Consider the following 14185-nt stretch of genomic DNA (forward strand, 5'->3'; position numbering starts at 1 on the left):
TTCCTCCGCCTCCCGGGCCTCGGCCCCCGGCCGCCGCGGCCCGGCGGGGCCTCTTCGGAGGCCGCCGGCCGACCCCGGCCGCTGGTGCCCGGGTCCCGCGGAGTTCGGGGGCCCGAAAGGCACAAAGGGGTCACGTGACGGCGCCGCCGGCAGCCATTTTGTGGTGTTAGTTCTCGGGCTGGGCCGGCGCCTCCGGAGCGGGGCGGGCGGGTGGCGGTGGGGGTGCGGCGGGCCGGGCGCCGCGAGGATCCGCTGCTGGCCGCGCCGCGCGCCGCTGGGTGGCGCTCCAGGGCCGCCGCGGCTTGGGCGCTCGGGCCGGGCGCTCTTCCCCGCCGGCCGGAAGCGCGGCGCCCGCGCCCCACGTGGAGCCTGAGCGGCAGCGAGGGCACCGCACCCGCCCGGAGCTCCCTGTGCTGCTTGAGCGTGTGTCGCGGGTGTGCAGTCCGAGGCTCCCGCACAGCCCTGCGTTGACTTGCAGAGTCAATCTGAGTTGACAGCTGTCTGGTCTCAACGCAGGGGTGGGAGAAACTCAAGTAAATGTGACAGCTAGCTCGGAAAGAGGGTCCTTCCTAATTTCACGGCCGACCCACAGGTCACAGTGAATTCGTTCGTGGAAATCTTAACGTGGAGACGTCTTACCCGGGCGGGGCTTAGTGTTTAAATGACGGTCTGCAGTAATAATTGAGCACGGTTGTGGCTCTACCTTACTGTGGAAGTTGGGTGCAGGGACAAGAGTAAGAGACTCTTCCTCGCGTTCCCCCAGACCTTTGGCAGGACGACCTGATGACTTCTAACCCTAAGGAATTGCATACCTTGGTTTTCAGGTACAGCCCTTTAAGCAGGGTGCAGTGTGTTGACAGTTGAAAGAAGAATTCCCTGGACTGGTGCGCTACGATTTCGTTGTGGAAAATTGTACTGTAATACTTTTATTGGTGCTGTAAGAATTTTTTAAATGTAGAAACTCTGCTCTGTAACTTCTTAAAATAAAACATTTTAAACTGTTTGGGTTTTTTAACCTTTTCAAGTGAAAGTTGTGACAGTCGAATGTGACTTTTGAGAGTAGTGTCTTACACCTAACTTTATAGATAAGCCAAGTGTGTGTAGTATTGTTTAGTGTAGAACTGCATTTCAGCACATTACCTACGAGAACAGTACCTTTTGTTTCTACTTGTATCCATTTAGAGTAGAATGGTGCCATTTGTTTATCATTAAGCGATTTGTTTTTAAAAATTAAAGTACTTGTCACTGCAGAATGTTGTCTTTTGGTTTTATTTTTGTTTCTCTTTATAAGTTTTAGAGATCATACTTTCAATTTGGGTGTTGGTATTACTTTCCTGGAAATTAATTTGTAGTTTTTGTTTTTCAGCCAAGGAAGGGGAAAGCTTTAAGGAAAGACAGCACTACAGTACACTCTAGAATTAGTTAAATCTTGCTTCTGTAAGTACTTTGGACCGTCCCAGGAGCTACGACCTGAAATAAAAGCTGAGTTCAACTGCTAAACCTGTCAAATGCGTGTTAAATTGTACAGATAATTTCATTTCATTGAAATAATCTTGGAATAGTTTTGACATGACACTCTATAAAGTGCATGGCTGTCATTAGATCATAGGATGGGTCCCCTGTTTTGAGGGACATGGGATCCCCCCCCCCCTTGAAACTACTGTTTTCTATCATCTGCTTAGAATTTTTTGCTTCCCAGCCAACCAAAACCATGTATAATCAATGAAGCATAGACTTCAAGAATAGATGTTGAACTTAATAGAAGGCAAAGTGCTTGGTAAACAAGGTACAATCCTGTGGTTCATGGTGCTAATTAATGATGGGTGGTATAATTATAATTCAATATTGAGAGGTTGTTACCTATTGTTGAAAATATATACTAAACATAGAACTGAACTGAGCTAACCTTGGGAAAACTTAATGATTTGTGGAAGCTTTTTGTTTTTTGTTTTTTTTGCGGGGCTACCAGGGATCGAACTCAGGTCCATGCGCTTGCGAGGCAGGCGGCGGAACCACTGAGCTAAATGGACCTGTTGAAGCATTTTGTACTTAAGAGTTAAAACAAACTTGGTTTAAACCTCGTCTTAGATCCCCATAACCTAGAACCAGAACGGACTGCCTAGCTTTGTCTTATTTTGGTCGTGAAGGATGGGGACAGATTTAGGTGAGGACAGTTATTATGTACCACCTTATTAAGAAAGCATTTCTCGACCAAAGTACATCTGCAGAATTGCAATGAGAACTATATCTAGTGATTGTTGTATTTTGTTTCTGTAGTAAACTGGACAAAAATTGTAAGTCTTACAACACTGGGAAAATACTATTAATTTATCCCCGTTTGGCCAGTTTGAATAAAAGCTGAACACACTGGCCTAATTAGGCATACTTATTAATTTTTAAGAAACCCCCCTAGAAGCCCTCAGCCCCCTAAATGTTAATTTTGGAACTTTTTTTTATTATAGGAAGATTGGAAAATAACCAGATTATAATCAGTTTAGGGCCACGGATTTAGCTCAGTGGTTCTGGTGCCTAGTGCGCAGTGCAAGGTCCTGAGTTCGATCCCCAGTACCAAAAAAAAAAGTTTAAGAAGTATAATCAGTTGAAGGACTTGAGTGGGTCATTGATGTTTGAGATTGAATGTTTGAATTTATAGAATGTACTAAATTGCAACTTAAAACATAATGGTTGCTGAGAGCTTTGTATTTAGTGAATTACAGATGTAATTTTTTTTTTTTTTTTCGTACCGGGGATTGAACTCCGGTCCTTGCACTTGCGAAGCAGGCGGCAGAACCACTGAGCTAAAGCCCCGGCCCCAGATGTAATTTTTTTAGATCATAGGGAAACTCAACTTCATGAGACAGATGAGTCCCTCTGGGGGTTAAAAAAAGTTTAAGGGGGAGCAGATGCCCTATTATAAAATTTGATTCCTCTTACAAATTTGATCTTATTATCTTTATAATCTTAAATTTAGTGATGTAGCTTCACATGTAATTGAAAGGGTACACTACTTAAGAAATCACGGTTTTTTAAAAATTAAAATTGACTTAAAATATCAGAGTTTTATGTTAATTGTCTTATGGAAGAAACATCAGGATAGGATATATCTTAAAAGCTGATTTAATAATAGTATTTAGCAAATTAGAGCCACTTGTTTCCATGGTGCAGTAGTTTAACTTTCCATTGGGTTGTGTAGGATGCGTATATCCTTTTTATGAGGAGTGGAGACTTAATCTGTTACCTAGAATGGTTTGGGTAGGATGTTTGATGTATTTAAAAAGTAGATGATGACACCACATTGACATTAGCTACACTGCCACTTTTGAATCTGTTAGAAGTATGGCTTTGTTTTGTAGAGTTCTAAGTAGACAAACTCCTCCCTTTTCTCTCCTTCACTACCGGCCCAGTATACAGTGGTTTTAAGCCCAAGTACTTTATAAAGTGAACAGGTTTTTTTTTTAAAGGGGAGATTGGAAATGTGCATATTATTAATATAAAAGTTTAAGTGTGATATTTTTAAGTTTTAAAAAATAATTTTTCACTTTCATAAAAGTAAGTTTAAGTAATAAGGTTAAAGTTTGATTTCTTACTTTTTGAAAGTAACCAAGTTTTTTTCCTTTTTCAGCCTTTAATATTTTAAACCAAGGGGCCAGGGATTTAGCTCAGTGGTTCCACTGCCTGCCTCGCAAGCGCAAGGTCCTGAGTTTGATCCCTGGTAACCGCCCCCCTCCCCCCCAATTTTAAACCAAAGTTTTTAGCCCTTCTATTTGGAGCTATAAAAATCAGTCTGATTTCTTCATTCTGTCTACTGTTTGGGACATATATGAAATCTCAGTTACATTAGAGGGAAAGTTAAATAAACTTATAGTTTGAATTAGGAGTGGAGAATATTTGGGTTTTTGTATTAGGTAGCAAATAGTCCAGATACCAAGAATTGAGTAGTAGTAACAAAATATGACTTCAGTTCTCTACCCTGCCCAAGATATTTTTGAGTACAAGTTTTAAATAGCTTCTGAGGATTACATGGAAATGACTCTGGAAGTTGGTTAATTCCCACAACATGCATGTAAAGTTTTGTGATGTGTTTTTCTAGGGAGAAATTAGTTGGTATCAGTTCCTCAAAGTAATGGTGGTAATAGGCCAGGAGAGTTTGCATTTTAGATAGCTGTCCTAGAAATTTCAAATAGAGTCATTGTGGTTTTGTCTCAGTATGGCACCTACTAAAACAGTTAATAGAAGGAAAATAATTGAGAGTTTAAAGGATAAACCCAGGAAGGTACTAAAGACTGAACTATAAGGGGAACACTAATAGTGTTAACTTTTGTTTTATGTAATTTGATACTTAAAGTTTTTAGCTTACTTTATATTTCACTTCCTCGTAAAACAAGAACTGATGGGCTTATGTATCTAAAATTAAATCTTGGGTGCTTCATCATCAGCAATGGAATTTTTTATTAAATTTCATTTTCTCTTAGTCAATTGCACTTAATAAAAAGTGTATCTAAATATGCAGTAAACAAAGGGGAAAAGCTGTGTTTGAAGGCTCATTGAATCTGTGGGCAGGATTAATTATACCAATCACTCATTTTATTTAAAATGGGGACAGATTTTAGTTTATATTCCATTCTGCTGCGTCATGTGTGGTATTTAGTAAAAGTGGTAAAGAAACAGATGAGGAAGCCATATAAATACACATGGCTGAATTTTTACGTACTTAGTCAAAGCTGTGTTTGTATGCTGTGTGTGAAAGTGTAGCTTCTGACTACATTCATTACCCAATTTCCTGAAAAGTCGAGGGTGTTTATTCATAGTGGGTTAGAGGCAAAGGCTAGCATTTTTTGTTGTTTTTGTTTCTGGTTTTGGCACTGGGGGCTCAACTGCATCCCCAGCCCTTTATTCACTTTGGGGCAGCGTCTCAGTTCAGTTGCTAAACTCCTAGGCTGCCTCCCAGGGTGTTGTGATTACCGGGATGGACCACCATGCCGGGGTCAGAGGGTATACTTTTTTTAAAGGCAGTATACTTCTTTTGTTGTTTCGTTTTGCAGTACCGTTTAAACCCCAGGGGTGCTCAAGCCCTGAGCCACATCCCCAGCCCTTTTTACTTATTTTTAAGTTTTGAGGCAAAGTCTCATTGTGGTCCAGGCTGACCTCTAACTGGTTGTGTAGCCCAGGCTGCCCTCAAACTCATGATCCTCCTGCCTCAGACTCCTAAGTAGCTAGGATTGTAGGCATATGCCACCATACCCAGCAGTTAAGCTTTTGAACCATTAAAGTGTGACTTATGTTAATACAATATCTTTTTGATAACAAATCAAGTTATAAGGAAATTAGAAAAGGATTCAATGATTTAAACAACTTGATAGAATTCATTCAGTGAGTTATTTGATGTATTCTCTTCAATGCATTTGTAAACTGTAGGAAAATCTTTTTGGTCAAGTTTCTTAAACCTTGTAATTATAGTGACTTTGAGCTGTTACAGTATTAAACAGTGAACACCCAGCAATTTCATCCACGGTCTCCATTGTTGTAAGTAGAAAAAAAAGAAAAAACAAACTTGCTGACTTTAATAAATCTGTGACACTATCTGCATTGTAGCTTTTATGAAATCAGATCTTTGAAAGATGGAATAAAGGTTATCTTTTAAAAGTTTGGTTCAGCTTTGAGTACACATTACCACGACTTGCTGAAGTTTGCAACACTTTTTTTTTTCTTTTCCTTTTTTGGTACCAGGGATCGAACTCAGGTCCTTGCACTTGTGAGGCAGGCGCCAGAACCACTGAGCTAAATCTCCGGCCCCTGCAACACATTATTAACACAGATCATTTGGTTGAATTTACCTTAGTATTAGAAAGTGCTGACTGAACAAATAGGATCTGATCTTACAGCAAATCAAGGGGCAAAGATAACCCAAAGTTTAGAATGTCTTGTGGGTGATGGAATGTCAGTTCTAATTTTTATCAGACAAGTTACTTGGTAAGTCAGAATCCCAAGTGCATCTGTAGGTCCTGTAACAAAAAGTGCCTTTCACTAAATGAACTGTCTCTTGGAGTGTTAATTGTTCTCTGACCTCCCTTTATGTTGAGGGTTGAATAGGGCAGCACTGTATATGTAAAAATGATGCATAGATGGTTTTACTATCACCAAAAACAAGTTGAGGTCTTATAAGGGCTTTTTTATTGGTACTGAAAAATGAACTAACATTCACGACATCCCTTGGGATTGCATGTCAGAAAAGTGTTAAACATGCTCTCCCTCCTTAGAGTCCTGTGATATAGTTGTAAAAAACTTAGTCTCGGGCTGGGGATGTAGCTCAGTGGCACAATACCTGCCTCACAAGTGCAAGGTCCTGAGTTCCATCCCTGGTACCAAAAAACCCCACAAAAAACCGAGTCTTAAATTTGAGTATTAATTGAGAAAAGCAAAAGCAGGAGTTACTAGACTAAGTCCTGGTCCAGCCTTTGATGCTGCCTAGGTGAACCTGTGCACTCTCACAGAGTGTTCTTGGCTGTACGATGAAGTGCTCCTGAGGTAGTTTCCTATTTTAATGGTTGAACTGTGTTCTCAATATATTTTCTGTTTCCAAAGTATTTTCTGGTGCTTATCTAATAGTCATTAAATCTTGAATTCATTAATGACTTCATTTGCATATTAACATAACTTAGAAGTAAAGGTAGTCTAGGTGTGATAATTGGTTCCAGTTTACCCTCAGAAGGCTCAAGTTTTAAAGCCAGGCTCTGAAGGTCTTTAAGGGATAAAAATGGTTGCAGTAGTCACAGAACGCTTATATTGCAAAGATTTAAGATTAGAGCAAAAATTCTGTAGTAATGGTTGCAAATTCACATTTTGCCTGTAAGGTAATAGTGTCTTGAGGTGGAATAAAATACAAATATATAGTCTAAAGCAATAATTTGATCATTGTTTTAATAGCTAAGTAGAGCTTCTCAAGGTGGAGGCTCATTGTCAAAGGCTGAGAAAATACAGATAAATCTATTTTTACTCACTTTTGTATCAAGTATTTGTTGCTTATTTGCTGTGAGCCAGATACTATTCTAAGCTCTGGGTATACAACAGTGAACACAAGGATTGTTTCATACTCTCACTTTCTAGACTGGCTCTTAAGGGAGCAGAAATTTGTCTGCTTTGTTTACTGATGTGTTTTCTGTGTGTGAAATAGTTCCTGACATGTAGTAGTGTTCAATTATTTGTTTGAATGCTGAATATTAGTAAGAGAATACAAAGAACCAAAAAGGAAGTGCACTAAATAATATGACTCTTAAGGGGCAGCAGAACAAGAAATAAAGAATTTCAGTTAGGAGGAGGAGGAAGATGGTTTTCTTTGCATGCCTGGTCCAGGAACATTTGACTTGAAACTTTCATAGGGGAATGAGCAAGACTAGGATGTGGATGAAAGACATTCCAGGCTGAGAGCCTGAAGTAGGAACAGAAGGTGGCCAATATGACCAGAGCAAAGTGAGTGAGGGGTTGGTTATTGTGTCATGGGAACCCACAGGTAATCGGGATCCAGATCGGGTAAGTAAGGTATTGGAGGCTGCCAGCAGGAGTTTGGATTGCTTTGAGATGAAGTCAACCATTAGCTTCAGCAAACAAATGACATGGTCTGACGTCTTTTTCAAGATCATTTTGTTAGGGAATGAATCCTGTTGGGTAAGAGAGTTAATAGGGCTTTTAGAAGGGTGGTAGGAATGGAAATGAAGAGAAATGGGTGACTTTGAGATATATTTTGAAGGTAGAACCTTCAACACCTGTTGATGGACTTGAATGTACTAGGCGGAGAGAGAGGATCAAGGTTGGACCCCTGAGTTTTACCTTCCGCAGCTGGATATTTCCTGAGATGAGAAAAATTACAGGAGGAAAGATACAGAAAGGGTAGACTCCTTAAGTTTGAAGAGCATTTTACTCAGGTGTGATTGGATACATGACAATGTGCAGCACTAGAGCAATTCTACTAAACGTGTGTATAATTTGGAAGTCATGGGTTGGTGCTGTATATTTGCAAGTTTTAGCATGTGGTTTTTATTTAAAGCTGTGCCTTGAAGATCAGGTGAAGGTGGAACCAAGGTAGGAAGAAAGGATAAAAATGTCTCAGGAAGGAAGGACATTAGTTAGCTGTTTCTACTGAGAATAGGAATCCAGGAAAGTGGTTAATTTGATTAGATGTGTACCAGTTTGGGATTAAGGTGGGGAGAGGAAAGCCCAGTTGAAGTAGAAGAAATACAGTGAAAGGGGCAGGACACAGGAGTTAGTTATCTCTTTGGAATAGCATTGCTGTGAAACGGAGTGGAAAAAATAGGACAGAAGCTGGGAGGGGACTGTGAGATCAACAAATGTAAATATTAGAAAGTTCAAGCAGAGACAAAGGGGTGGGGCAGATAAAACAAGCTAAGCTGTAGGTCAGTCCAGTTCATTGCCTTGGGAATTTCCAGATTGCAGCAGCACAGGGAAGGGAGATCCCAAGCAGAGCCTGGCAGCTCCTTGAGTTGAGGGAGAATTCAGAATTGGGGAAGCCACAGTGACTTCCAGGCAGAGCACCAGAGCTGCACAGAAAGAACCCTAAGGACCCCTTTGAGTTGATCTGAGCTTGTGAAGAAGCTTCCAAGTTGGAGGGAAAGCAACTGGGAGGGAGGAGGAGGGACAGTTCTGGAAGGGCACAGGTTGGGAACGGTACATTCCTGCTGGCCAAAATGGAAAGGCCTTGTGATGCACAGGACGACAGGTGGAGCCCTCAGGAGGGTTATTGTCCTAGCAATAGGGTCAGAATGGTTTAGACTTAACCCTGACAAACCTTGAACACTAGGCTCAAAAGAATCTAAATTTCAAGCAACTTATGTCCCAGAACAAAAACTCAAAATATTTAAAGGAATACTAAAAAAAAATTGGATAGCACTGGGGCCGGGGATCTAGCTCAGTGGTTTCGCCGCCTGCTGCGCAAGCGCAAGAACCCGAGTTCGATCCCCGGTACCTAAAAAAAAAAAAAAGATTGTATAGCATAAAGGTCAGTAATTGGCACCTGGTCAAAATTACAAGGCATACAAAGAAGCAGAAAAATATGACCCATAACTAGAGAAAAAAGTGAATCAACAGAAGACATAGAAATAACACAGGCAATAGAATTGGTGGATAAAAATGTTAGAACAGTTAAAAAGTAAGCTACTAGAACTAGTGTAATGGAATGAGTCCATTTAAAAGGATAAAATCATCCCATCCCCTATCTGATCCCAAGAACTTTGTTCCTAATACCTATTTCCTGCCTTGGATCAATTTTTTGGAGGGATTGGCTAAGGAGAGAATACTTTTATTTTTTTCCTCTTTAAGGAAGGAAGCTATATGAGAAAAATGCATAACTGTTGTGAGAATGTGAATAATCAGCTAATGAGAGAATGGGGGTAGTTTATCCTATGAGTCTGTTACTCTGAAATATGAGGTGAGTGTGAGGAAGAACTTTAAGATGAAGGTAGGTATGGGAAAGCTGACTTACTACAAAAACAAAGTAGGATTGATAGACTTCCGGAGGGCACAGTGTTTGTGGTCATTTTCAACTGAGATCAGTCAGCTCATTTGTACAGTGGAGTGGAAATCAAGCATTCAACTTTATTTCTAGCACAAAACAAGTAGATATAGTATGGTTTGAGGGTTGAGGTTTTCCTAGCAATACAAAGGAGGCAGAGAGGGATGAAGAAATCGGCAGTATTTTGTGAGGTAGATTTAAAACCAGGGAAGGGAAAGAGGATACTGGAGCTAATGAGTAGTGGAAATGGTATAGGACTTAGTGGAGTCATTTGTTAGAGTAGGGGTGATTGAATGGGTGGAACTAAGGCAGGAGGGTGGTTAAAAATGGGATGCTTGAACTTAGAGTTCAGAGGTGGTGCCAGGTCTAGAGTATGAGCACAGGAGCTGTGGCAGAAATGGGAGCGGAAGAATGGATGAGTACGGCCGTGCCGGTCGTGGTGCTGGGGTTCTCTGCATAGATACTGTTACTAAGAATGATACCAGAAGGTGTGATACTTGAGAAGGTAGTGAACTCTAACTGAACAAGACAGCTTTGGGAAGCAAGTGATCAAATGAGCTTCTAAGGGAATTGTTTTTCTGTTTGTTTTGAGACAGCATCTGGCTGTGTAGTTCCAACTAGCCTTGAACTCACTATGTACACATAGCCCAGGCTGACTTCAAACTTGTAGCGATCCTCCTGCCTCAGCCTCTTTGGTGCTGTGATTACAGGTGTGTGCCACCAGGCCTGGTAGGTTGTGATTTTTTGAAAGTGCAAAAAAGAAATGGTATACAGCTAGTAGTGGGAAGCAAGGAAGATGAATATTTAACTGACTTATAAGTATGTGGGATATTGGAAAGGAAAGCTGTAGGGAATACTGTTGATGGGAGACAGTGCCAGGCTTCAGTTAGAGCAAGATGATGTAGGGACATTGTACTTAGGTCTTTATTCTAGAGAGCACAGTGAAAGAAATTGAGAATGTTGCTTGGCGTGATGGCCCATGTCTGTGATCCCAGCACTCAGGGAAGGCTGAGGCAGGAGGATTCCCATAAGAATGAGAATAAGGGCAGCTTGAACTCTACACAACAAGACCTTGTTTAAAAAGAAAGAAAGAGAATCTGGAATGTGGGGAAGAGTGGATGGCTGGGTCATATCAGAAGATGTTTAGATGAGATTGGTGATAAGGACCAGTGTGATCTGATTCTGTTGCATGGATAAGGAAAAATGATGAGAGTTATCTAGGCAATCTCAAATGAGCAAATAGTTCAAGATACCTTCCTGCTAATTACTCTGCTGTAAGGGAGCAAGCATCCTGCAGCTAGAGATGGTGTGTTGGCTTGAAGGAAAGGCAGGTCCACTTTTTATGCAGCACACTTGCTCCATTGCTCAGAAAATGAACCTTGAAAGGTTGTTATGGAACATCTGAAACTTCTCCTTTCTTTATAGTAGTTTTCAGGGCGCACTGTACTAATCTCTCATCCTAGAGACATTCTGGAAAATTGTAGGGGCTCTTTTGGTTATTACAGTGATTAGGGGACGCCATTGGCAATTAACGGGGGAGGACCTAGGATGATGTAAGTCCCATCATGCAAAAACCAGACCCCCCTCAAAAAGGAAGAATTCCCTGTGACATTTGACTATCCCATTGAATATTCCAGGAGATATAATATCCATATGTGTTTTCTGTTCTAATTTCATTTTACATGTTGGTAAAATTTTCCAGGAAGGTAACTAATCTATAGAGGAAAATTGTACTTTTTTGTTCAGAACGTTTGTAGGAGATCTCATTTATTTATTTGACTTTTTTGAGACAGGGTCTTGCTACACTCAGGCTGCTCTTGAACTCACTATGTAACCCAGGTTGGCCTTGAGCTCACAGTGATCCTTCTGCCTTAGCCTCCCAAGTGCCGGGATTATATAGATGAGCACCACCATGTGTGGCCATTTGTGGTATTTGAGCCGACAGAAGTACATCTGTATAGTCCAGTGTTTTAGCTCTTACAGTCCCAGTGATTCACGGCAGACACGTTAGCATCTGTGATGACTTCATTTTTGTCTTCCTGAGTTAAGATGTGTATTATACTCCCAGTTAAGACACTCCCCAGTTAAGATGTGTATTATAAATTCCTTTTCTTGGGGGGGAAACGTTTCTCACAGCTTTTAACAAGTTCTGTACATTTTAGTCTTTTTTTTTTTTGTCCAGAAGGCTGCTCTGTCATTTAAATCTAAGATTCCCTATTCAAAAGTTAGACTGCCCCCTTACTCAGGAAGGTTTATAATTGCTTCTTCACAAGTCTTCCCACTTTTAGTTTGCAAAGCTGTGCCCTCAGTTTTTAGGACAATCTTTCCTTTTCTTTTCATTTCATTTCATTTCGTACCGGGGATTGAACTGGGGTCCTTGCACTTGCTTAGCAGGCGGCGAAACCACTGAGTTAAATCCCCAGCCCTCAGGATGATTTTTCTAAAATGTGTTTGGTTATTACTTTGATATCTTACAGTCCTTACAGGTTTTTCTTTTTCTGATAAAATAAAATGCAAAAATTCCTTAAGAGGATTTATTGGGCTCTATGTAATTGGACCTCTGTCTCCATTTTCAGTCTTTTTGTGCTTTAAGCCTATGTTTGCTATTTCTTGCTACATGTTAAATTATTCCCAGATTTAATATCTTAAACCAGTGATGGTGAACTTTTTAGAGCTTTGAAATAGCCCACTGCAGCACATGTGCCATAGATATGCCATCACTGTATTAAACCAACACTTACTATTTCACAGTTTTTGAGAGCTGGAAATGTAGGAGTGGCTCACCTTGGTGATACTGCAGCAGTCTTTCCATGTCACAGTACAGCCCTTGCCTAGAATTAGTCTTCTAAAGGCTTGAGCATGTCTGGAGAATTCATGTACATGTTCATCCATATGGTTGTTAGCGAGTCTTGACTCCTTGCTGATTAAAGTCCTCTACCGATACTTGGTTGGGTTTCTCCATTGGCTAGCTCAGTGTCCTCACAACAGGGCAGCTTCCCCAGGATGAGTGATTTACGGGTGGGGGTTAGAGTGTTGAGGTGGTCACTGGAGGCTTCTGGCCCTTAAAGAGTCACATCTTTCCAACATGCAGATTATTCTTAACCTCCTTCCGAAATCTCCCCAAATCTCTTCCCACTACATTTTCAGCTCAAAGCCCAGAATCTCCTCTAAATCAAGTTGAGGTACAGTTGAAGCTTCTTTGATATAATTTTCTTGATCTGTGAAGCTTAATGAGATATATTGTCAGTTCTCCCCCCAGTACTTAGAGACTGTGATAAACACTTGTATTCAAGGTGAGTGGATTGAAGGTGGCAGGCACAAGGATATTTCTGCTCCATAGCAATTCTGAAATCGGGTCAGGTAATACTGAAAGTTTCCTGGTTGAGTTTCACATATCTAGTTACATGTCATCTGTGGCTCTCAGCTTTGCTCTTTGGGCATTTAGTTCTGCCTGCTGATTTACCCTTTTTCATGAAAGGTAAAATTTGTAACTAAGTACTTAGCTTGCTTCCTGCCAAAATTGAGGGCCTGTGAAGGACTCCCCTCTTCACCCCCCAATACTGGGGATTGGACCTAGGATCTTTGCACCGAGCTGCATCCTCAGCCCTTTTTTATTTGAAACAGGGTCTCGCTAAGCCACTAAATTGCCTAGGCTGGGCTTGAACTTGCAGTTTTCCTGCCTCAGCCTCCCAGTGTGCAGAGATTACAGGTATATGTCACCACACCCAGCTTCCCTTTTCTCATTTTCTGCTAGTTCCAGTCTCTTTCCAGTAAAGTGAACAGTTTCTGCAGAAGTCTTTTCACAATTTTGTGAGTCTTCTGTGAAGTTTTGAGATCTGCCCATTAGTTGAAACCATATGCATGCATTTCTTTGAGGTTAGCCCTTATTCCCCTGAGCTCCTGCTCAGACAACACTTTTAAGCTCCCTCCAAAACCCTGTTGTTTGTTTAGATAATCTGTGAAGCCTGGCCTTTTGCCCAATGAAGTAGCATTCTGCAGCACCATCTTTGGTCTTTCTGAAGTCTTAGAAGATTTTAGAGTTACTTCCTCAGCCTAATTTTTGGACCTTGTTTTTCTAGCAGTGTCTTGGATTTGATCTTAGCTCAGATTGCATTTCTAAATTGTAGCATTATTTATAATCTAGAGACACTGCACTTTTTTCAAACCAATTAAGTCCTGGCTCCTCTTGAGAACTGTTGATTTAATTTCATTTACTATGTACAGTGAAAAAGACAAGCTGCACTTTAACTCTTGTTGAAAATCTTAGTTCATTCATCCAGTTCGTTAGGTAGTTTCCACTTTTCACAGAACTGAGGATGACAGGGATAGATAAAACTTCCAGTTTCTGGTAACATCTGTGTCACCTGTCTGCCCACACCTGCTGCCTGTAACATACTATGAGGCTTTATTAACAGCTGCTAAATTAATGGACTATCCTGAAAGCCCATGGTCTGGTCCCAAAGCCATTGTGATAATACATTTTTTGTGTGTTTTGTTTTGAGTACCAGCAGGTATGTTAGTTATCGCTACGTAACTACCCAAAATCTAGAGTTTAAAATAACATCATCTATAAACAGTTTCTGAGGATCAAGAATCCTGGAGCAACTTTCCTGGATAGTTCTGGCTCAGGTTGAGAAATACTGTTAGGGTTGCCAGCCCTGC

General features: G+C 40.9%; 1 protein-coding gene across 4 annotated transcripts in view; it reads left to right on the top strand.

Annotated features, from left to right (window-relative positions):
* Epc1 (enhancer of polycomb 1) overlaps window positions 1–14185 on the top strand; it is a 97042-nt gene that overhangs the window by 24300 nt on the left and 58557 nt on the right. The window contains exon 2 of one of the 4 annotated variants that reach the window (XM_087206993.1): window positions 825–9770. The exons of the other annotated variants lie outside the window; for them this stretch is intronic. Within the exon in view, the coding sequence (XP_087063119.1) occupies window positions 825–857 (33 nt within the window). The 3' untranslated portion in view covers window positions 858–9770. Of the gene's footprint in view, window positions 1–824; window positions 9771–14185 lie in introns of those variants that run through there. 4 annotated transcript variants of the gene reach the window in all.

The sequence above is a fragment of the Heterocephalus glaber genome, unplaced genomic scaffold (genome assembly GCF_053883595.1).
Source record: "Heterocephalus glaber isolate CG9 unplaced genomic scaffold, H.glaber_assembly_v1.0 deba00000738, whole genome shotgun sequence".
NCBI lineage: Eukaryota > Metazoa > Chordata > Mammalia > Rodentia > Bathyergidae > Heterocephalus > Heterocephalus glaber.